The sequence below is a fragment of the Eleutherodactylus coqui genome, chromosome 1 (assembly GCF_035609145.1).
Source record: "Eleutherodactylus coqui strain aEleCoq1 chromosome 1, aEleCoq1.hap1, whole genome shotgun sequence".
NCBI lineage: Eukaryota > Metazoa > Chordata > Amphibia > Anura > Eleutherodactylidae > Eleutherodactylus > Eleutherodactylus coqui.
In genome coordinates, this window is record NC_089837.1 from 131,513,376 (window position 1) to 131,538,215 (window position 24,840).

The following is a 24,840-nucleotide window of genomic DNA, read 5'->3' on the forward strand; positions in this document are numbered from 1 at the left end:
TATTCACTGTGGATCAAACGCATCCATAGAGATAAATGGAGCTCATACACGTGGAATCTGCGGTAAAATAGAGCATACTGTGATTTTTTTTTTTTTCTGCTTGCGGAAACCGCAATTCCTGCCTGCAAGTGTGAGCAAAATGGCGAAAGTCAATGCAATTGATTGACCGCGTATTACTGCATGTCATACATGAGGATGGTGATTGCAGAATCCGCGATTCAAATCTGTTCATGTGAGACCAGCCTTACTTACAGTATATGACTTTTAAAACTTTTTAGTAGCTTTGTTCATATGAGTGAAAAAAAATCAACAGTTGATATATTTGTTTTGCCTAAGGCTGACACAGGGTCTGAGCCTTGAGAAGGGGGAATGGTCAGGTTATTGCATAAAGATAATGGAGATATATTTCTTCACTTCAGCTTCTACGAGGAGGTAAGTTCCAGAGTGGACCAAGGAAAGTCATTGGATCTTGTGTATCTGGACTTTTCCAAAGCGTTTGATATTGTGCGACATAAAAGGTTGGTATATAAATGAGAATGCTTGGTTTGGGTGAGAATGTGGGTACGTAATTGGCTCAGCGATAGAAAGCAGAGAGGGGTTATAAATGGTACATACTCTGATTGGATCACCGTTACTAGTGAGGTACCATAGAGGGCAGTATTGTCCCCTATTCTTTTTAACATGTTTATTAATGACCTGGTAGAAGGATTGCACTAAAATATCAATATTTGCAGATTATACAAAACTTTGTAAAGTAATTAACACAAAAAAGGACAGACTGCATTTACAAGAGGATCTGCATTAGTTGGAGGCTTGGGCAGAAAAGTGGCAAATGAGGTTTAACACTATAGATGAGCGAGTATACTCGCTAAAGGCAATTGCTCGAGCGAGCATTGCCCTTAGCGAGTATCTCCCCCGCTCGAGACCGAAGGTTCGGGTGACGGCAGCGGGCACGGAGCTGCGGGGGAGAGCGGGGCGGAACGGAGGGGAGATCTCTCTCTCCCTCTCTCCCCCTCTCCCCCCCGCTCCCTCCTGCTGACAGCCGCTACTCACCGCTCCTCCGCGCCGGCACCTGAACCTTTTGTCTCGAGCGGGGGAGATACTCGCTCGAGCAATTGCCTTTAGCGAGTATACTCGCTCATCTCTATTTAACACTGATTAATGTAAGATTATGCACATGGGCAGGGAAATACATGTCACCATTACACACTATATAGGAAACTATTGGGTAACAATAACTTTTTTTCCCCTTTCCTCTGGATCAACATTGGGGGGAAATAGGTTGAACTACATGGACATATGTCTGTGTTATTATGTGTGGCTGGCTGTTAGGATGGCCTTACATGGCCATATGCATAATCTGCTTGCGGAGGCCCACAGTGGATTCCAACTGCAAGCTTCACTGTCACCATGCGGACAGACGCATAATTTACTGCACATGAACGTGTACTGATCACAGGTGGTCATGCGCGGTATAACTTTTAAAAAAATCTCCAGCGCTGTTGCTTAACGTTGCCACTGGTACCCACAGCCCATACGCAATATAATTGCCTATGGGCTGCTGGCATATACATGACCATAGAGCACAATGGGCTCTATGTCCCGAATTCAGCTGTAAAATAGAACATGCTGCATTCTATTTTCAGTGAGCGGATTTTGCATTTCCGACCTGCTAATGTGAGTGGAACTGCGTAATCCAGTGCATTTGATTGATCCGCATATTACTGTAGATCAATTGCTTACAAGACTCCGCAATTACTGCAGCTCAGACTTGTCTGTCTCCTGCTATTTGTGGCAGATGTGGGCCTCGTTCTGATTTCCCTGTAACTTGAATTGCTGCATACTTCTCTCCAGCACTTCAATAGTTACCTGCTCCTAGCTCAGCTGTAGGGCATTGGTAATTACATCTGTATTTAGTTGAGCTGGGAACTCTCTCTCTTTGCCTCAGTGTTGTTGTGTTTATGCCTCTGACACCCAGCATAGGTCGCTGGATGTCAGAGGCATAAACATGTCGTGGCTGTCTTCTTATCTGTGTTTATCCTGTATTTTATCAGTGTTCATTTGTTTGCTGCTTCCAGTCTTTGTATGCCTCCTGTCTTGTATTCCGTTGCCTGTTCCTCAGCCTTGTCTGTATACACTTCTCCTTTTGCCTTCCCATCCCTGCACTATTTCCATTACTGTTCTCTGTTTTTGGTGTATACAGTCATGTGTTCTGTGTCCCATCAGGGTTAGTCAGAGCTGAGAGGAAGACTGAGGGGCCGTTCTTATCAGGGCGCCTACCCTGCTTCTAGGCAGGGTTGCCTCTCATCTTCCTGACTAGTGAAGGGCAAGATTTCCCATCTATTTTGCTTCTCAATGGTCCATTTCTCATCGCCTCTGATCGCCAATGGTCAGCTGCTATCCTTTTCTGAATTAGTTCTACGCCAAAACTGGTAGGTTGACTCAGTGGATCCACACGGCCGGTCTCTAACACGCTCGTGTGAGACCAGCCTTAGGATGGTCCAAAACTTATGCCTGCTGTGGGGCATTGAATTGTCCTCTACTGCTAGCCCGACACCATAAACTACAGTGAATTTGCTTAGACTTCATTTTTACAGGGACCTATTACTTGTTCGTAGCGCTGGTTTAATGTTTTAGCCATCACTAAGGGGTCGCTATGTTTTATGACAGAGAAATCCCTTCCAGTTAGAAATTAATTCCGCATACATTTATATCTGGCTGACAGCAGAGATCATGAGCTTCTGATTGTAAATTTGTTGACAATAAATTTTTAATAAACTCAGTAAAATTAACCATTGCAGCCAAGTAGCGTAACTGTTTATGGGCTATAGACTGCTCTTCTATACTGCCTTAGGGCCTCAGAAATCATATCTGGGAAGAATATTAGTATTAAAGGGATTCTCTTGATTCTAGCAAACACATTTTAATAGACAGCATTCATAAAGAATAGAAACCATATTATGTTTATTGTACTCTAATCCTTCATCTTTTTCACTACTTTATGCTTTGGCGGCTGTAAAGTAGCAATGTAGTTGGCTGGCATCACAGAGAGCTCCGTGCATGTCCATGGACAAATGTAGATTGTTTTGTCCTGCATATCTCTTCTCTCCTGGCTCTTGTTATGTATCTTGCACTAATGTCTTGCTGGGAGATCATGGCACATAGCCATCAGCATTGTACAACACAATCTATTATACAAACAGACAGATCTACTTATCTGTGAAAGTTCTGTTGTTGACAGTTTAAACCCTCTTGTGAACATTAGTCTGCTATCTTTAGGTTGGTTTTAGACTTGCTGGTCTATAATTCCCCTTCAGCCATGTCTAGTTCTGTTTGGTTAGACTTTATTGTTTATCAGTAGTGACATGGCTTCAAGGTTCTATTGGAAAATGTTTACACGGACCTCCTACCCAACACTTTAAAGGGTATGCTCACAGGTAGCGTAAATGCAGAATTTCTGTATAGAAAATCTACAGCATTTACAGTACAAGGTTTGTAGATGAGGTTTTAACAAATCTCATCCACGTGATGCAAAAAAAATCTGTAGCATGCCAATTTATGCAAATGAGGAGATGAAATCTATGTCTATATCTGCATCAAAGTCCAAGTCGAAAACTGCATGTAAGAAATGTGCCTTTTCACACAGATGCACAGCCAATTGTTGCTGCACAAAATGCCCTATATGTGAATATAGCCTTAGGCTACGATCACAAGGTGGAATCATTGTCGGATTTCTTTTACGCAGATTCTGCTGGAAAATCTGTGGCTAAGCTGCAAACTTCTGCGGTGCATTGCACTTTAGACTCCTAGAAACTCCTAAGTACTGATTAACCCTGTCAGGACTGATCACCAGGAGGCCAGGAGGTTGGGTAACACTACGCTGTCTGCAGAACCAAGGAGTGAGCAAGTTCGGGAACAGGCTGGAAGTATTGAGCAAACTGAAGACCAAGCACTAACTGCAAACACAGGAGCAAAAGGAGCAGCTGCAACACGTGCATATATGAGGGCTCATACACCAACACTGCAGCAGGAGCTGTCAGGTCTGAGGCCTCTATGTAGTGGTGAAGAGATGACCAACAATCTGCAGCTAGGTGGGAGAGGCAGAACCAATTTAACCATGACAGTTCTGGAAAAAAGGCAGTCACAGACTCAGAGAGCGACGCCCATGTCTGCCAGACCTAACAGTTAGCACTGTTGCCTTGCAGTGGTGGGGCCCTAGGTTCAAATCTGACTAAGGGCAACATCTGCATGGAGTCTATATGTTCTCCCAGAGTTTGTATAAATTTCTTCACACACTCCAAAAACCTACTAGAAGGTGAGCATAGATTGTGAGCCCCAATGGGAACAGAAAATATCAAGTGATGTGAAGTACTGTGTAATATGCATGAGCTGTATAAGTAAAGGTGATTATAATAAAACATAGGGAGAACATACAAACTACATGCAGATCTTATCAATTTTGATCTCAGGACCTCAGCACTGTAGGACAACAGTGCTAACTGCTGAGCCACAGGAGAAGAAAAAGCTCATCCTCTTTGGTTTGGGTTCACTGCAAACCAAACATTCAGCAAAGTTAAAACACAACACAAGGTTCAACTGGTTCGGTTAGCTTAACATTACTCACAATGTTTACATGATCTCATTTCACTACATATACATGTAGGCAAAGCATGTCTCTTAAGTGGTTTTTCCCACCATTGAATATTATGGTATAGGACTAGGATAGGGAATAGTTTTTTGATCATGTGGGTCCAAATTAATTGGGTTGTGCTACAGTTCTTTGCACCATGGGCAGCCAGTAGCACTACTGTTTGGGGAAAAACTGTCCGCATAGAAGTGCTATTGGCCCAAGAGATCACAGGCTGAGGCCTTAGTCAGACGGGCGTTTTTTCGCGCGATTTGCGCATCGCATGTCGCATGCGCATGCGCAAATCGCGTGACCGGCGGCGAAAAATCGCGGTAAAAATCTGCACCTAGCCGCGTTAATCGTCGCAGCAAAACGCCCGTCTGACCGGAGAAAAATCGCCGTGCGCATCAAAATGTACATGAAACTTAGACTGACCGGCGAAAAAAATGATTTTGGTGCGCACATAAAACGCCGAACGCAGATAGGCGCGATTTGCGAATCGTCGTGTCCTATAATTTATCGCATATCCGCATAAAAAGTGGACATGTGACCGATACCATAGCGAACCATTGGTTCTATATATGCGCGAATCGCATGCGCATGCGCAAATCGAGCGAAAAAACGCCCGTCTGACTAAGGCCTAACTCAAAGCCCCTTTATTCTTATGATCAGGGGCGGTCTTGGCAGTCAGAGACGCCCACAGTCCTAAAGTGATGGCATATTCTAGTGCTATACTGTCAGTTTCTATGACGGAAAAGCTCTTCACGAATAAATGTCCTTATATTGTCATTTTTTGTGAAAAGGTTTGTGCAGTTCAAGAATATACGTTGGGGTCTGAATGTTTTTCTTGAAAGATTTAATAGCCAGTTATGTGTAATAGATTGCTGGAGATGGGTCATTCATCTATTGATTCACTCTGACCACCATATACAGAGTGCCACAAAAAATGTACACACATTTTAAAGGGAGCCTTCATTGGACCATTCAGTTTTGCTACTGTGACTGGTGCCATTTACTTGCACTTGCTACAGCAATCTGTCATGCCACATATTCAAGAGGACTTTGAGGGTAAGGAGGTTTATTTATAACAAGTTGGAGCACCCCTGCACTACCATCATGATGTAAGGGCCTACATTGATGACAATCTGCCAAACAGATGAATTGGATGAAGAGGTTCAGCAGAGACCTCCACTCCACTTAACTTTTTGGGGGGGAATACGTAAAAGATTACGTTTATGGAAAAAAATCTGCAACAGTCAACAAGTTGAGGGCAGCCATGTGCACAAATACCAAATGAAAAGATTTACGATTCCATTGTCTTGTGTTGTGTACAATGCTTGGACTCGTTTCAAAACAGTTGTGGACAAAAACAATTAGATAAAAAGAATTATTCATTTCTGTATCAACGAATGAACTGTATGTTAATAAACACTGATTTTATAATCATTCGAAGGGTGTATATATTTTTTGGGACACCCTGTAACCCTTTTTACCTTATAGCTTTTCAAATGACCAATAACACCATCCCAGACAAGTCATAATGATGAACATTGTATCCTGTCTAATCCCCATACGCAACTCCTGGACTTTGAGCTAAAACATAATTAAATTATCAATGTCTTGTCTCTGAAATAAATAACTTATGGCTTCATCCCATTTGTCCCTTTATGGTGACCTTGCATGTCTACATCCCGGCATTCCATTGCAGAGAAAAATGCAAATACAGCATATTTATGCATTAAGAATATGTAGGTGGGTTCTTGAAAATTCATTGATTTATTATGGTGTTTTTTAGCTGCTAACAATTTAAGATATATTATGCTTTTATCAGCTATTAGAATAATTTTCTATGTCTACATGAAAGACTGACATCCCAATTTCATGTTGAAGTGTTAGGCTCATTGGAGAAATTAAGTTATAAACCTTATCCCTGAATTTTTGGATGACTGGACACAACCGCATACTGTGCCATAAACCAGCATTGATCAAATTACATTTAAATGTAGTCAGGAAGAACATTTTCTTTTAGTTTGCCCCTGGATTAACACTGTAACAATAAGGCAGGGGTGCACAACTCCAGTCCTCAGGAACCCCAACAGGTCATGTTTTCAGGATTTCCTCAGTGTTGCACAGGTGATGTAACTATTGTCGGTGCCTCAGACATTGTCACAGGTGTTCTTACTATAGGATATCCTGAAAACATGACCTGTTGGTGGTCCCTGAGGGCTGGAGTTGTACAGCCTTGCAATAGAGGTTCAATTTAATCTTTAGTCTTTTTTCGGCCTCAATGTTTTTACGTTTTCTATGAATATTTTAAACTTTTTATGCACATTTTTACATGATGATTTTTCAGTTTTCTACAATAACAGTAACACTTGCTATTCACATTAATGTCCATCTCCAGTGGCTATGAGTGTAGTAAACCCAGTAAACTCTAGCTTTTTTTTTTAAGCAGGTCGAGGAGGTAGAGTAATGAATAGTAGGGTGGGGAGGAGCATTGCCTCAGATTTCATCGTAATTTGTATTACCTTTAAAAGACTTGTCCAATCATTGGGTGTAGATTTCTTCAACTCTCCATTCTATTGGTTTAAATACATATGAGGGAAACAATTAAATAGAATGCTTCTTAGTAAAGTCCATAATGGATATTCCAATGTTCCTTTCAAGAACTGTATTCATGTTAAAAAGCAAAGGCATAAGGTACCGTAAGACATGTTGATGCACAGTGCTTATTTTATATGTAGTTTTCTAGTTTCTATGCAGTTGGCTGATTTGCATTATGTGAACAATAGTTTAGCATTGTAATGGGGAATGCTCATTTTACATAGCACAATCTGTGACCTGCTAGTCTGAGCACACTATTCAGTAAGAGCGCTCAGACCTTGACTATAGGGCTAGGGGCATGTGAGCACATCACAGCTTCCAACCCTGAAAAGGACACTCATTCTTGTGTGTAAGAAGCTATAGTCCTATTATATGTGCCAGTGACAATAGAATCCTTCTGTCTTTTTTGCTATTACATTGATATGCTATGTTCTCTGGAGATTTTGTTTAAATGCCCACTTCTGGAATCAGAAAGATCTCACTTGTCTATGTTCTGCCTTATTCTTATTTTATCTATTCCATCTCTATCTCTTCTAATTACACTGTTTGTCCAACGTGAATGATAATAAGAGGTTATGATAATAATTGTTTCCTTTTCATGAGATATAACAATATATTGCAGGGATGTTAATACTTGTATAACTTAGTAAGGCAATTAGACGGATTTGGCCAAATTTGAAGACTGAAGCTCTATGTAAACATCCCTTAGGTCCCTAATAGACTATGAGAATACAATTTCTGATCCTCCACATCCTGCTAGGGTAAATTGTACAACAATCTTAGTGGCTTTGAGTCAGACTCTACTATATGTGGTAGACTAGGAACTCATACACGCTCTTATTTATTATTTACGGTGTGATAAATAAATGCTGTGTAGCTGAAAAATATGTATAAAACAAACTTTGTAAAGTTAATGTTTACCAGCTTTATTACAAATATCCTGATACGGTTGTGATGTATTTGAGGAGCGCTCCTTATTTATTATTATTTGAGGCTCACATATTTACAATAAAACAATATACCTTGATCAACAATAGCATCAAACCACTGACAAGTGAAATGACTATTGACTATTTTGAACATTGACTATTGTGTGATAACAGTTTCGGTCCAGGGGTGTGATATATTAGACAGCAAGTAAACAGCCAATTCTTGAAGTTGCCTTGTGTGGTGCAGAGTGCTAAGGCAGCAGAAATACAGTTCTAAGCTCTCGCTCATGACCTGAAGGTTGCGAGTTCAATCCATGCATGGTTCAGGTAGCTGGCTCAAGGTCGATAAAATGCATCCTTCCAAGGTTGGTAAAATGAGCACCCAGCTTGGTGGGGGGTAATTACTTGAAAACACTGCAGAATCAGTTGGTGCTATACAAATGATAAATTTATTTTATTTTTTTAAGTTAATGTGTTTGAAACAGGAAAATCGGCAAGAGTAAGGGTCTGAGCAACTTTCAGAAGGACTAAAGTGTTATGACAAGATGAGTGGGTTAAAACATCAAAAACAGCAGGTTTTGTGGGTATTCCTAGTATGCAGTGCTTAGTACCAACCAAAAATGGTCAAGGAAGAACAACAGGGTCATAAGCACCCAAGACTCACTGATAGAGAGTGAAGGCTAGCTCATTCTGATCCAACAGAAGTTGCCACAAATTGCTTAAAAAGTTAATGCCAGCAATGATAGAAAAGTGTTTGAATTCATTGCACTGCACTGGGGTTACGTAGCTGGGTGGTATACAATATTAGGCAGGTGGTTTCAATGTTGTGGCTGATTGGTGTACTATTGCAGTACATCTGCAGTTTCCAACACAAGCCCCTCTTTCATTTTTAGCTGGAATGTGTCTAGTGTTTTGGTAATGGACCCACTGTGACCAGCTTTTAAACTGATACTCAGTCCTATTAAGTCTCAGAGTCCATAACCTTGGTAATTACCTGAGAAGCACATTATTTACAATGACAGGGATTGTTCGCAAGCATTCAGGGAGTTGGAAGAAAAAAAAGGAAGTAACTTGTAAGAGAGAAAAGTCAATGGGACAGATTTCATTTGTGATCCATCTGGGTCTTTAGCTCTTAGAGAATGATACTCCACTGAACAGTTCTGAGATCTTGCCTGACTTCTGAGTCACCCTGATCTCTGGAGAACATACTGGCAGAGGCTTATCACAGCATGTTCACCACTGTAATATTGATCCTGAACACTACACTCATTTGTTCATGTAAATTAAGCAACACAGTGTATCTTAGAAAGGACTGACTTTCAAGAGTCTGTCATGCCCAATGAATATCTATTGGGAGGCAAATAAAGTTTTGAAGCTTTAATCATTGTTTTATAAGCAGCAAAATACTTAATGATCATTTTTAATCACCAAAGATAAGGCAAGTATGTATGGAATTAAAATAAAATATAGTGTAGGAAATATGAAACATAGTATTTACTAAAATAATCTCTATTGTTACAGATGGATATCTTTTTTTATCTAAACAACCATGTAGGGTTAAATATGCGAACCCCAAATTTGCTATAAAAATGGAATAAAAGGGCCAGTATTACTCTATGAGTGCCCCTTTTTTGATCTTTTCATCAGTGCTGTCCTTGCGACCAGTAATAACAACATATTTGAGAAAAAGTAACAAACTAATATAATTATTAAAAGAAAGAAATGTCTCAAGAGTACATATATAGGATGAACTTCATGATGTAAAAGGCCCTTATACTTCTCTTTATTTTACATTAGAACAAGTATTCGGATATTTAGCATTTACTTTTTGTTGCTAAAAAACAAAAATATTTGGTACTGTGTTAGTCAGTAGAAGAAAATGTTCTTACTCTCAGTAAGAGAAGCAAAATAATCTTATATATATGATGCTCTTTAAGGCCGGTGACCCTGCCTACCTTATTTTCCTGTATTGCGGATGACCGCGGCGGCTCGTTGTCGATCATGCGCAGTACAGTTTTTGTTTGTCCAATATTTGTATTTCCTGCGATGATGTGAGTACCCGCAGCCCATATGCAATGTTAACTGCATGTAGGCTGCAGGTAGGATGGCCTCCATTGACTTCGATGGAGGTCGTCCGTGTGGAGTCTGCGGCTAAATAGAGCATGCTGCGATTCTTTTTCTTCCGTTTGCAGAATATGCAATTCATATCTCCGACTGTGAACAAAAAAGCGAAAGTACATGCTGTTCATTGCCTGCAGTGGCCGCGGATCCTCCGCGTGGATGCCGATTGCGGATTCTGCAATTGGAATCCGCCCGTGTGAACTCGGCCTAATATCTTACAAAAAGAAACAAGGTTGCAGCAAGCTATTGAGGCTACTAAGGCCTCTTCATCAGGACAATATAACAAAATGTCTAAAGAAAAAGGCACACCTATAAATGCATCCACTAGAGAGCATAGGTATAAATCATCTTTTCGGTTGCTTCTATACCATAGCACCAGTATATCCTGCAGCTGTGTACACAAATCATACTCTTCATTTTCTGTTGGGCTCATAATGTAACTATTTTCATGTCAAACACACATAAAGTTGTTAGAAAAAATTCAGAACTTATCAGTATGTGTGGAAACCCACGCAACCATATGGAGAGCACATGAACTCCACGCAGATATTGCACCTACCGTGTTTCTCTGATAATAAGCCCTACCCTAATTTTCAAAGGTGGGGCTGTGGGGGGAGGGTATGGCCTTGGAATAAGCCTGCTGTGTCCTCCGGCACGCCGAAGAAGCAGTTATTGCTGGTAGCGGAGCTTGAATACCTCACTTCTAGCAAGGTAATGCTCTGATTGGTTAATCAAGTGCTGCATCAGCCAATAAAAGCCAGCGCTCGATTAACCAATCACAACCATTCCATGGTGTCATTCAATGAATGGCTGTGATTGGTTAATTGAGCGCCGACTCTCATTGGCTGACGTGGCACTCTATTAACCAATCAGAGCAATAGCTTGCAGGAGGCGGGGTATTCAAGCCCTGCTACCAGGAATAACTGCTCTGTCGGCATGCAGGAAAACCCGGCAGCAGCCACGGAGACCAGCACGAGGGACCCGAACACTGGCTGTTAAGTGAGTATTATAAGACACCCCCCAAAAATAAGTCACTGTGCCACTTTTGAGGCAAAAATTAATATAAGACAGTGTCTTTTTTTCAGTGAAATATGGTAGTAGGAGTGAATAGGTTAGACTCATAATACAGATTTAATATACAGATAGAAATCCAAGAAGTGCTCCATTTAAATTTCAGCAGTTATTTACTACTTATACGGTGCAACATTAGTTAGTCTAAAACAGGTCTTAGGACTCTTTCTTAGGCCGCCTGTAGATGGCCGGGTCGGATCCCCTGTGAGTATTCTCGCAGAGGGATCCAACCCGTGTTCTTGCAGGGACCAGTGCGGCTTTCACCTGCTCCTGCAGCTCCGGCCCTGTGATGTACTGGCTGCCGTCCCGCCGGCGCATGCGCATAGTGGAGCCGGCGCGCCGGGAGTGACATTTCTGTGGAGGCCTCTGCGAGATTGCATTGTAATGCAATCCTTTGCAGGCGGGCACGGGTGGAAATTCTGTGGGTCAGACCTCATCTGGAATACTGTGTTCAGTTCTGGGCACCCCACTTTAAAAAAGACATAGACAAACTGGAGCAAGTTCAGAGAAGAGTTACCAAGATGGTGAGCGGTCTGCAAATCATGTCCTATGAGGAACGGTTAAAAGAGGAGACATAATAGCTGTCTATAAATATCTGAAGGGCTGTCACAGTGCAGAGCGATCAGCTCTATTCTCATTTGTACAAGGAAAGACTAGAAGCAATGGGATGAAACCTAAAGGAAGGAGACACAGATTAGATATTGGACAGTGAGGGTGATCAATGAGTGGAACAGGTTACCACGGGAGGTGGTGAGTTCTCCTTCAATGGAAGTGTTCAAACAAAGGTTGAACAAATATCTGTGTGGAATGATTTAGTGATCTTGCACTGAGCAGGGGGATGGAACCAATGACCCTGGAGGTCCTTTCCACCTCTACCATTCTATGACTGAAAATGTTTTCCACTTATGTGTTTGGATTGTCCAAGTCATCTAAAAATAAAAGAAACTGCATTGCAACCTGGTAGAATTCAAACTCAGTATGGAGAAAAGGTGTTTTATACTGTACATCAATACAGGAAAGTAATCAAAGAAATGAACCGCCCTACCCCAAAAGATAGAAATGGCAGATACAATGACATTACAAAAGGATTAGATGCTCATCTTAAATAGACACTGCTTTTTGAACAAACTCATGCTAATGTGATAGCCAATCTGCTAGCATGCAACAGTGCTAATTATTTTCTTTACCTAGTATGATGTTTTGGTTCTGAAAAATCACTCTAAAGTGCTGACCACTAGGTGTCTCCCTTCCTTCCAATTTGCTGCCCATTGCTTATTCTCATGTGAAGTCCATCTCCGATAACAGAGATATCAAGATGGATTACAGGAAGTGAGGATGGGCATTGTGACATTCGCCCATAGATGTCTATGGAGAGGTAAGAGAAGAGAAATGAGCCACTAGAGGGATATGGAGGCAGAGAAACACACAAACATGTGGGTTGCAACTTCTAGTAATTGATTTATTGCACTTTAGCACTGAAATCTCATCTACACCGCTTGGTACAGCTGCATAATGTCCTCCATGCTGCTGTTACTTATAAGGATGTGCTACAGAGAAATGGAGAAAAAGAGACCATATATGTGCAGTATATGAAGACATCATAATAGCTAGTCTATACCCAGCAGCTTAGGGAAGACTGAGACTTAGACATACAGAATGCCTGGAAGAAACTGGGCAAATTGACATATACAAGTCATATAGTGGCGAGGCGTATTGTTACGTCTCATGGCAGCTTATTCTGAAAAGTCATATGAAAATGTGTGTAAGCTTTAAGAGAAAGGGTTCTAAGTAGTTTATCACAAATGATATATCAGTGAGAAAGGTTAAACTTCATGGATGTTTCTTTTTTCAACCATAATAACATTATAACAATGTCTAACCACCTATCTATTATTCAATATACCCTACTGGGTTTTACATGTTTAGAAAAATGGGCACAGGGCTCCTTTAACTGATCTTCACTTAATGGAAACATTGTGTCTTGTATTGTTGGATGCTTATGAATTTTTTAGAATCTGATAGGACAGGAAATCAAAGTGAAAATTATGAGAAAGAAAAGGGGAAAAATGATTGATGCTGCTATGTAAAATGAGAGGAGACATTTGCTGAAGGCAGGAATTACTAGAACATAATGCACTGATACTGAAACATGCAGTGTTTCACCCATGGTTCTCATATGAAGCTCATATATTTCAATTTTGATATGCGAAATAGAATGATTATTTCTGCTCCCATTGGAATGAATTCTGCATTTCAAAGCTGCTCTAGGAAGGGTCACCGCATTCGCCTTTGTATTTTTGTTTTATTGTGAGCATCACTCCATCTGGTTTCCATTTGCCATATATAGATTAAGCATCTCACGTTATTTGAACTATATTCTTAATAAATGAATCATGTATGATGCGTGACCCAAGTGTGGAAGATAAAAATTCTATTGCACGATACATTCTGCATAAGAACCTGCAAGAAGGCAGATGATATAGCAAGTGCTAATTTCGGGATGAACACAGAGGAACAAATGTGTTTGGATGGTTATAAAAATGAAATGAGCAGCCATGGAGCGACACCAGGGCTATAAATAAGTGGGATGTCATCCTCACGAATTCGTCTTTTGGAAAGTTCAGTATGTATAATGTAAAAATGAATCATTTGTGTCAAATAATATAGGATACTGCATGATGAAGAGTTTGTACATCGTGAAAAAAGTATTCATACAAATGTCACATTTATACTTGTGTGCGTAATGCATGTAAGGTCAATGAATGAATAATCATTTCAAATGCTGAAAACTATTTTACACTTTTCATATAGAATGAATCTACATTAAAGGGATTGTCCAGTTGTAAACTATTAATGGTCCATCTTTAAGTAGGCCATCAGAAGTAGATCAGCAGTGGTTTGCTGCCCAGGATCTCCACTAATCAGCTGTTCACCAGGCTCCTGCTCGGAGCTGATTTCTGCAGGAAGCGCACAACTCTGTTTATCTGCAGTGGCCAGGCTTGGTATTGCAGGCTGTGTCTCTTTCACTTCAATGGGAACGTTGCCTGTTAGGGCTTAAATACATGGGTGTGTTTTAGTCCTGTTATGCGGCCATGAAAATAACAGCCACATAATGGGCTATGATTTCTATAGCTTTGTTTCCACTATCAGGATTATCACATGTTAACACTACACAAGAGAAAACATAGAGCTTGCGCTATCTTTCTCTTGCAAGAAAAATAGGGAAGGACCTATCTTCCCACTTTTTTTTTTTCAAACTTGCACACAACAGCGCTGAGTATGAATAGTCAAAAGAAAAAAACCCGGTTCATGTGCTAATATGCTCCATAGCGGCGAGCGATTAGCGCATGCGCCCATCTGTTTTTGCCTTCATACTAAGCCTGGCCATTGGAATAGAAATCAGCTCCAATACATGAACACACTGACTTAGAGAATGACTGATCGGTGGCGATTCTGGGCTGCAGATCCCCGCTGATCTACTATTAATGGCCTACCATGCGGATAGGTACTCCATAGTTTACAACTGGACAACGCCTTTAATGATTGACACTTTACTTTGCATTACTTATCTCTTAGGGGTAATTCACATGGACACGTTTTGTTTCTTACTGTGTTTTTAACTGAGTAAAGTTGGACAGAATTTGGATCCTTTAAATGTAATGAGGCTACTCAAACCAGCAAATATGTTTCATAAAACGGTGCTCTGTGTATAAAAATCACAGTATGACCTATTCTGCTCTGACTGACAGACTAGAATTGGACATGTAATGTCCATTGCAAGGGTGTATCATACAGCATACGGACCTGTGTCCAAGTATTGTCGAATGTAAGTTGTGCCCGATAAATTATGGCTCATCTTGCACATGGCCATCTGAATACGGCCTTACTGATCCTGAGGTAGACCCATAGTTATAGTCCAGAGCTGCCTTAACAATGCTGCAGTTATCAGAGCTGAAATCACCCAACTTTCTGTGCTCACTCAATGTCTGCACAGCGCTTACTCTTTTAATGTCCATCATATGAAGAAGTGCATTCATGTTTTTACACCTCTACTGTATAATGATCTGTAGAAAAAGTAACTGACCCCATGAATTATCGGATTTTAACTAATCTGTCAGCAATGTGTCTGCTGACAAGCTTTCAAATCTGTAGTAATTGCCTGCCCAAAATGTCTTAAGGCTGATTAAGCTGCCTTTTGAGCGATAATCGTTGTATGTAACTGCACTGACATCGTGCAGTTTTCATCAATCAGTCGCTGATCATTTTCTTTCAGCATGCTGAAAGAGAACGATGAGCCTTATCAGGAGTTCACAGTGGGATACAGCTGATACTATTGTTTTAGCTGTATCCCGTTCTGTGAACATAGCCGGGGTATGAAGAACACGGTGATCCAGCTGTGTTCTGCATACCCCACACAGAGCGCACAGCTGTGTACCAGCTGAGGACTCCATGAACAGCCGGGGTATGAAGAACACAGTGGTCCAGCTGTGTTCTGCATACCCCACTCGGAGCGCTCAGCTGTATAATAGCTGAGCACTCTGGACAGAGAACAGCTGGGTGCAGAAGACAAGCGTCCCCGCCTGTCTTCTGCTTCCCCTGCTCGGAGCGCTCAGCTGTATAATAGCCGGGCGCTCCGAGCAGAGAACAGCTGGATGCAGAAGACAAGCAGCCCCGCTTGTCTTCTACATCCCCCAGGCAGAGCGCAAGGTGATCGCTCAACGTTTGAGCGATCACCTTGCCTGTAAATGCACACGATTATCACTCAAAAGACATCTTTTGAGTAATAATCCTTGTGTCTAAACCAGGCTTTAGACAATACATACTCCAGCCAACAGATCCACAAACCCCGTTATGGAAATGATTGTTAACAAATTTACTATTCAAGGGCCTCCATGGAAACAACTTGTGAGGGAAGGTTTGAAAATTAAAGCTAATGAGAATGTATCTTTCACCCCTATGGAGAAAAAAAGACAGAAGAAAAGACTACGCTATCGTGTTCTCCAAAATAGACGGAAACAAATGAAAAGCAGATCAAATGAAGTTTGCCTCATTAAAGTGAATGGTTCCTTTGTGTGTTCTGTCTGAATATCATTTTTGGGTATCCAAGCATAACCCTCTGCCAGAAAGCTCAACAGAGAGTTAAAACCCAATGCAATTTACTATATTCCCATATGATATAAACATTGAAGAGTGCGGTCTTAGTTAAAAATGTAATGTTACTGCATAATGTTGTACATGCGATGCTGTTAGGTACATTTATATTATAGAGTCAGGTACTCCGTATCCTTACACATGAGGAAGGGGGCATGTCTGTCTGAAGCATCGCATGATGAGATTCCTGCGTTGGGGTACATTACACGTAACGCAATTGGTGCTGATTTTCTGCAGTAGAAAATATGCACCAAAAACTGTCTTAAATTTCTTGTCAAATTTTGACAAATTTGGCAACTGTTTCCAATAGCAACCAGCAGAATAATGAATGCAGGCTCAGGATAATAGCATATTCTTGCAAGTAGGTCTCCCTCACACAGGCGCTTTTTACCACGATTAGCATGGCACTTTCAGCACCGCGCTAATCGCTGTATAATGCTCCCATTGTTTTCAATGGGAGCCGCACAGACAGCACTTTTTTAGCGCCGTGATTTTCTAGGGGAGCTGTTCTGTGTTTGAGTGTTTAGCGTTCCTCATCATTGATGTGCTAAATCGCGGCACTTACTGCACCGCATGTATGAGGGAGGCTTAAAAGCACTAAATGAGAGGTGCAGGAGTCTGGAACTAGGATCATTTCTATTTGTACAGAAAGAATTCTAGTTACTCAGATACCAATAGGAGCATATATGTCATTTCTCACTCTGGACATGCGCTGAAAGTATGTTTGGAGCTGCAGTGACAAGATGGATGAGATTAGCTCTGTGCAGTTAGCGGATTTGACCATGTAAAGTTATTGCCTTCCCTGGTGATAAAAAACAAGTAGGCAGTGGCACAACATAGTAGTTGAACAGGCAAACAAAACTTTAAAGGGATTGTCTGGATGCTATACTATTTTTTAAACATAGACCAAATGTGGGAAAACAATAAAAGTAGCAGCAGCTACCTATGCCCAGGCATGGCGATCCAGCGCAGCAGCCCCAAGGTCCTCCAAGTCATTGTTTGGGAACCAAACCACCTGACCACTTCAGCAGTAAGATGCCGTTCTCCAGGCCAGGTAGCTGCTATTCCCAAACAAAGGCTGAGAGGACTGCGGAGCTGTAGTGCTGGATTGCTGGGGCTGGGGAGGAGTAGGCATCACTACTTCTATTGTTTTTCCACATTTGGATCTATATTTAAAAAATAGTATAGCTTCTGAACAATCCCTTTAATTTACCTTAAATTCTGAATGTATGAGACATTATTGCTCTCATTGGAATAACTTTTAAAAAAAAGGATTTAGTCAAGCTACTGTGGTGGTGGGAAGGGGGGGGGGGGAGAACAATCTATTCTCCTAGGATAGTGAATGGTATTTGGATCACTTCAAAAATGAAGGCAATCCCTGCACTGACCAGTTATGCTACTGTATCCAAGATCTCTAGTCAGTAGTAATCATGGTGATTCCCCCGATGAAGCTTGGGTAGTAAAATGCATTGGAACTGTTGCATTATTGTTACTTATTTTTGGCAAATACTATATAAGCTATATGTCAGGATCAGTGGATGAACGGGCTTTAGCTTTGGACCAAATCCTGAGGCGACACCTAAAGTACGCAGGTCTTCATCCTTTAACCCCACTAGTTGGGATGTGGGCTTTGCTGTGGGGTCCACAGTCTGTTACTCAGGAATTTATCCCAGTACTGTGGCAGCTAACACTACTAGAGACCATGGCGTGGTACCTGCGAACACCAGCATAGTCAGACAGTCTGGGTCAGCGCAGGTGGCAAACTTCAGCACAATGCTCAAGGCCAGATGTTGGGACACAAAGAATAGGTTCAGTATGGATAGACAGGCTAGAGATCAGGGCAGGCAGTGAACAGAAGTGTAGTCAGTATAAGAAGCCGAGGACAGGAGCGGAGATGAGAACGTAGTCAGGGGTAGCCAATGTCAGGAAACATGAGAGTCAGAATGTACTTGATAGCACCTTCAGCAGACCAAAAAAACCATAACCTTCAGGCACCCTACACAATGGGAGGATGCCTGATATATCCAGGTGTGAAAAATATTTGGACACACTAGCCCTTTAAGAGTGCAGTCAGATGCACACACACACTCCGGCTGCTGTCACGACCCGTGCAGATGCCAAAACCTGGCATCTGCCAAAAAGGTGGGCTGAGTGCCATGGGAGAGGCAAATTGGCGGCTGCATACTGTAACACTATCCGCTTTATTTCAGGTAAGTTTTAATGGATTCTAACTTCAAATTGCAGCTGCTTGCTCTTTGTAACTTTTTGGGGATTTTGAAAAAAAAGAGGTAGCTCTGCCTCTATGATGTTATCATGTATTGACTCTGAGGATTATAGGTTTTGTAAATCGTGAGGCACTGAAGTTAGGTTCAACAGAATACTTTAATGGCAGACAAGGTCATAAGGAATTATCATCTTTATGGCAACCTTCGTCTACGTCTGAGGGAAGAAATGTCAAGTTACTGTAAGAAATATGGTCAATTCTAAGTAGGTTATTATCCAGCCTAGTGGATCAGTAAGGAGTCAGACAGCTAGTATTACGTTTCATAACTGCAGAATAGAACTGCCAGGGGGTGACGTCAAAGTCACATATACTCCGAGGCGATACCGGTAATCATCAGTCTTCATCAACATGACACGGGGGCATCAATTCTTGTATGGGGCACTAGCTGACATTATATTACATCATTTATGGTCCTAGGGTTAAGAGCCCTTAAGAATCCTGATATGGTCACTGAGGCTGTTTTAGGGAAAATGGACCTTCTACTCTTTCCCATTACTATCCACAGCACAGTGCCGTGTTATGTATCATCTCAGCCGAAAAGGAAAAATAATGTTCTTTTTCCGGTCGAGTACCTTGATGTTAAAATTTCCCATTCTGATATATACTGTATATCTATAATGTATACACATTCAGCACAGTTTAGATATTATTGCTTACTATACTTTTATACTCTGGTGAGATTTTCATTCCCTGCTATGTAGTTTTCATTTCCTGTGTGTAGATTTAGAAGCAGTCTTTCAGACCATTCAGTTTGATGGTAGGATTGGGTACATTTTCAGCATTACTATAATTCTAAATCGACACATTTGTCTACATCGGCCTAGCTTCTCAGCACCATAAATCCTGCATTACAATAAGCGGCCTAGTTGGAAGTGTCAGGCTGGGGATCACAGACAGGATTGGCACAAAGACCTTGCATATCGTATACACATTTTAAATTTAGCTTCCATAATACCATATTGTTAAAAGAAACCCAGTGTAGTATAGAAGCCTGCTATGAATAATGCATTTGTCTCTTTCTTTGACAGATACAAAAATGGGAAGTTTATCTTGGTCCACGGCTACTTTTATAACTGTTGTCGCTACTATTTATATGGAAGCAAAAACGACTGCGCCAATCAAGTACACTAAAAAAGTGTATAATATGGAGATTGCCAATGCTTTTGAGACTTCTCTTGCGCCGCCAACAGAAGAGACTGTTTTCACAGAATTACCTGAGACAAGCGATACCACTACTGAGCTGGCCACTGTCAACCCTGATTTTAGAACTGCCACAACTTTGTACCCTTTTGACAATTTTACTCTTGAAACAGCGGATTTCTTTTTTAACTGTTGTGACTGCTGTACATCCATGTCTGGACCAAAGGGGGAACCCGGACCCGCAGGACTTCCAGGTAAAACAGTTTATATGAAACTATGAATCAAGTATATACCACATTAAATCAGCACGTCCGGTACATATGAGAACGGGTCTTAAAAAAAAAGGTGCTGAAACCCATAACCATTAATACCAGTTCAAGACACTAAAATCAAATGGCTTATAGCCAATTTAAAGAGGATTTGTTGCGGCTCATGACTTATCTATTTTAGTGGATACTTCTATTGCCCATGAGATAATAATTTTAGAACATATTTTTCTTAAGCCGCCTGCACACAACAGGGTCGGATTCCCGATACGGGATCCCACACCTGTGGCTGGCCGGTGACCCGGCGTATCTGTTATTTCTTGTTGTGTGCAGGCAGCCTTCTGTAATGCGGATGGTCCGGCCGGCAAGCCATCGGACATGTGCAGTAAAGATTTCACTGCACCGTCACTAGGCAATGATGTGAGTCCTGTGACCTTTCCGCAGTGTCAATTGTGGAAGGGAAGCGGGTCGCATGGCTTCCATTGACTTTAATGGAAGTTGTCCCTGTGGAGCCTGCATGAAGATGGAGCATGGTGCAATTTTTACTCCGCTAGCGGAAAATGTGTGAGCGGACACACAGATACTCTATGGGTTTGAATTGAGGGAGACGATCGCAGATTTCGCAATTCAAACCCGGTCGTGTGCAACTGGCCTTAGACCTCTGCACTGTGCTGCTCCTCTGTCATTCCTCCTGGAAATTTATGAATAAACTGACAATTTTGCTTTACCATTTGGAAGTGCCTCTGTACACAGTCCGGCACTGTCAACACTGATTGGACAATGCCAGACTGTGTAGGGACCACCCCTCCCCCCCCCCCCCACCTTCCCAAACTGATAAAGTCCAGTTGCCACATTCTTCATAAATTTCTAGGAGAAATAAAAGAGGAACAATACAACATAGAGTCATAAGAAAAGATGCTGCAGGATAGTTATACCAGGGAGAATGCAAATTAAATAATAAGTAAATAGTCACCACAGTGAATTTATTTTCCATTCATTATGTTACTATTCCCCAGTTTATATATGTCAGCCAGTATTAACTTAACTAGTTATTCCTTTCTATCTAAAGCTCCTTGAGTCCTTCTCCTCATGTGGGTCATGTGATCTCATTCTGACAACTGGAGACTTATTTGGGTTTATACTCTCTCAAACTATTCACTATCTCAATCAGCATAATTCCTATGTGATGATATTATATGAACCCTACCACACAAGCTCCTTAGAAGGGAATACAGGAACACAGTTACTGCTGATAATTACAGGCTCCTGTCACAGTTATAATGAAGGAGATGATAGTTCATCCTCCTGGCTGTATAATTATGGTCTGCAGCTTATTTAGGTGAATGTAGAATACAGATGGTACTACTAGTTCTAGCTTGTCATGCGATGCTGTACTGATGCATCATGGGAGTATTAGCTTAGCGAAAGTGAGCAGGGAGAAATCTTAGCAGGAAGATAGTACCTAATAAGTATGAGACAGGAGGCTGCACTGCATTGAAGTGACTGCAATATACACTGGAGACCTCTGGAGTGTGACAGGCAATAGGGTAACCCCCTTACTCTAGAGGTCTCCAAAGCAGGGTTGGAAAAATGTGTTTTCATCAGAGTGTCCCTTTAATAAAACATACAAAGCAAGAGAGGTGACAGATCCGGTTTAAGCCAAAAGGTGACTTCATGCATTATAGTTTGTTGGTAAATTGCTTGAATTTTGGCATAATCCTCTAGCATATTAATGACATTACGTTCCTCATGTTAGGCCTCTTACAAAAGGTGTTAAGGTGCCATGTTCTATAAAGCTCTAATCCGACACGTATAATGCATTTTGCCTTACTTTACCTCCATATGCTTTTGATTTCTTACTTACGGAATACATGTCATGCACGATAACACTCCATATCTGACATATAGCACTGGAAGGCGCATTGTACGCAGATCTTACAATACAGTAGCAAGGGAACTCTGCGTGCCACTTTAAAGCCTCCTGCATGTTGGAGAAGGTAGGATTCTTTTGGTCTAGTTTTTGGGCTATATTTTACACCAGCCTGTTGGTGGCATGTAAAAGTAACTTTGCAGGAGACTTTTTAAAAAGTTACATTTAAATGTACCCTTGCCCTTAACCACATCCACTTCTTGCCATCTATACATGCATTTCCTAATATGTTCTCTTTTTTTCCTGCGTTTAGTACATGAAATTCCTTTATGTGCTTCTCCTTGTAGTGATGAACGCTAATATTAAAGTTCAATCGATTATTGCAAACATGATGCCTTGACGTGGTGAAATACTCTACGGATTCCCCATGTTGTATAACTATTGTGCACATTTTCTATGGCTTATTGACTGATAATTCAGATTCTGTTTTGCTTTCTGTTATTACAGCCGTTCTGAAACAATGAGGGAAAAATACTGATATATTTTTATTGGATCCACAAATCATTTGCAGAGAACCAGCTTTCGAAACATAGTGTTCTCAAGCCAAGCAAGATTTGGAGTCTTCTATATCATAAACTATAGGCCATTGTAATAAAAGGAAAGAGTCTGTTCTTCCAGTTTATAGAAGATTACAAGTCTCTAATTTGTTTTTCTTTCCAACATTTTTATAGGGTGTTACATGTTATAGTAATATTAAAACCATTTTAATTGTTTTTACACTATATGGCAGGTTATAGGATCACACTCATATACTGACTAGCTCTGTAAAATGACAATATAGTACAGTATTCGATAGGTTTATTATTGGGCTTATTAGTATTGGAATAGCCTGAGTTCATTCTATTCTTGGAATTCCAAAAATAGTGCATAGGCCTCTGTGTAATAGTTTTTACTGGGAAAAAAAGCTTAAAGGGAACCTGTCAGGTACTGCATGCTGTGCGCTTCGAGACCAGCATGTAGTTGGGTATGCTGGTCTCTTATGTAACTATAGCCAATATTATACCGGGGTTCCCTTTCCCTTTGTGGCAATGTATATATGTATGACTATTTATCAGTCATACATATAGCATGTGATTTCCATTTATATGGCTAGGTGAATGGCAATAAGTAGATAGCGATCTGTATGAATCAGCATCTGGTTTACAGCGTTAATCATTCAGTGAGCTCTGCATCATTACATCACCCCTTATTCCTGATGATTGGGTATAAAAAGCCCATGGCTAGAGTAGGGTGCGCATTTCAATGGCTAAGCGAAATGAGGAAGGAGAAACTGTGAAGGCTGGGAGAAGTGACTCCATGCCGCAGTCTCAGCACCAAGGCTGTGGGACTACTAAAATGACATTCAACATTGTGTGCACATAAGAAGCAGTTGGCAAGTGAACACAAGTGATCTCAAGTCATTTCCTATGTAAGAAGTACAATATTAGGCCTTAGTCACACGGGCGTTTTTTCACGCGATTTGCGGATCGCATGACAGATGCGCATCCGCAAATCGCGTGACCGGTGCGCGCAAGTCGCCCGCAAATCGCCCGAAAATCTGCTCCTAGCCGCGTTTCATTAGAAACGGGCCGGAGCTGTCCAGCGCATTGCATTCAATGGAGACGGCAATAGAGCCGGCTCCATTTAAAGCAATGCGCTGCGGGCGAGCCCGGGATGAATTGTCGGGAAGGGCTTAAATACATAAGCCCTTCCCTGCAATTCATCCTAAAATGTGTAAAAATAAAAAATATATATATACTCACCTTCTCCCGGCAGCTGGAGCTCCGCGCGGCCGTCCTGCAGTGGGTGTGAAGGGGGTGTGAGTCAGACCTGCCCCCTGATTGGCTCAGCGCTGAGCCAATCAGAGGCATGTCTCACTCACACCCATTCATGAATTCATGAATGGATGTGAGTCAGACCTGCCCCTGATTGGCTCAGCGCTGAGAGGCAGCAGTCACTCACCCATTCATGAATTCATGAATGGGTGTGTGAGTGAAACCTGCCTCTGATTGGTCAGGGCTGTGACCAATCAGAGGCAGATCATTCAGCAGGCCGGGATTTTAAAGCCCCGCCGGCTGAATAGTGCCGAGAAGCAGTTCAGGAGAACTGACAGCGGCCGCGGCTGGACTCCGCCTGCAGCGGAAAGGTGAGTATACAATTTTTTTTTATTTTAACACATTTTAGGATGAATTGCAGGGAAGGGCTTATATATTTAACCCCTTCCCGACAATTCACCCCGCACACACCGGCAGCCCATTGCTTTCAACGGAGCGGCTGTATTGTCGACTCCATTGAATTCAATGGCCAAACATCGTTCTTCTCTGTCACAGCTGTTACAGCTGTGGCAGAGAAGAATGATTTGTCTTCTATATGTTCTCAATGGGGTCGGCGCTGCTGCCGCCGGCCCCATTGAGCGCATATAGAGAAGAGAACAGGAATCGCAGATCGCAGATAGGTGCGATCTGCGATTTCTGTTCTATAATTTATCGGACGAGCGCATAAAAAGCGCTCATGTGTCCGATACCATTGCAAAGCAATGGTTTTATAAAATCGCCGGCCGCATGCGCAAATCGCGGCTAAAAACGCCCGTCTGACTAAGGCCTCATACTGCAGGGGCTGATTCTGCAGCATGTTCAGAGATTTCTGCAAACCATATTCAGATGAAAGGGAATTAGAGATGAGCGAGCACCAAAATGCTCAGGTGCTCGTTGCTCGAGTCGAACTTTCCGCGATGCTCG

General features: G+C 41.6%; 1 protein-coding gene across 1 annotated transcript in view; it reads left to right on the forward strand.

Moving 5' to 3' along the window:
- The window catches only part of OTOL1 (otolin 1), a 58,818-nt gene that overhangs the window by 17,007 nt on the left and 16,971 nt on the right, over positions 1-24,840 (forward strand). The window contains exons 4-6 of the mRNA XM_066603188.1: positions 420-518; positions 3,841-4,040; positions 19,816-20,181. Coding sequence (XP_066459285.1) covers positions 420-518; positions 3,841-4,040; positions 19,816-20,181 — 665 coding nt within the window. The remainder of the gene's footprint in view (positions 1-419; positions 519-3,840; positions 4,041-19,815; positions 20,182-24,840) is intronic.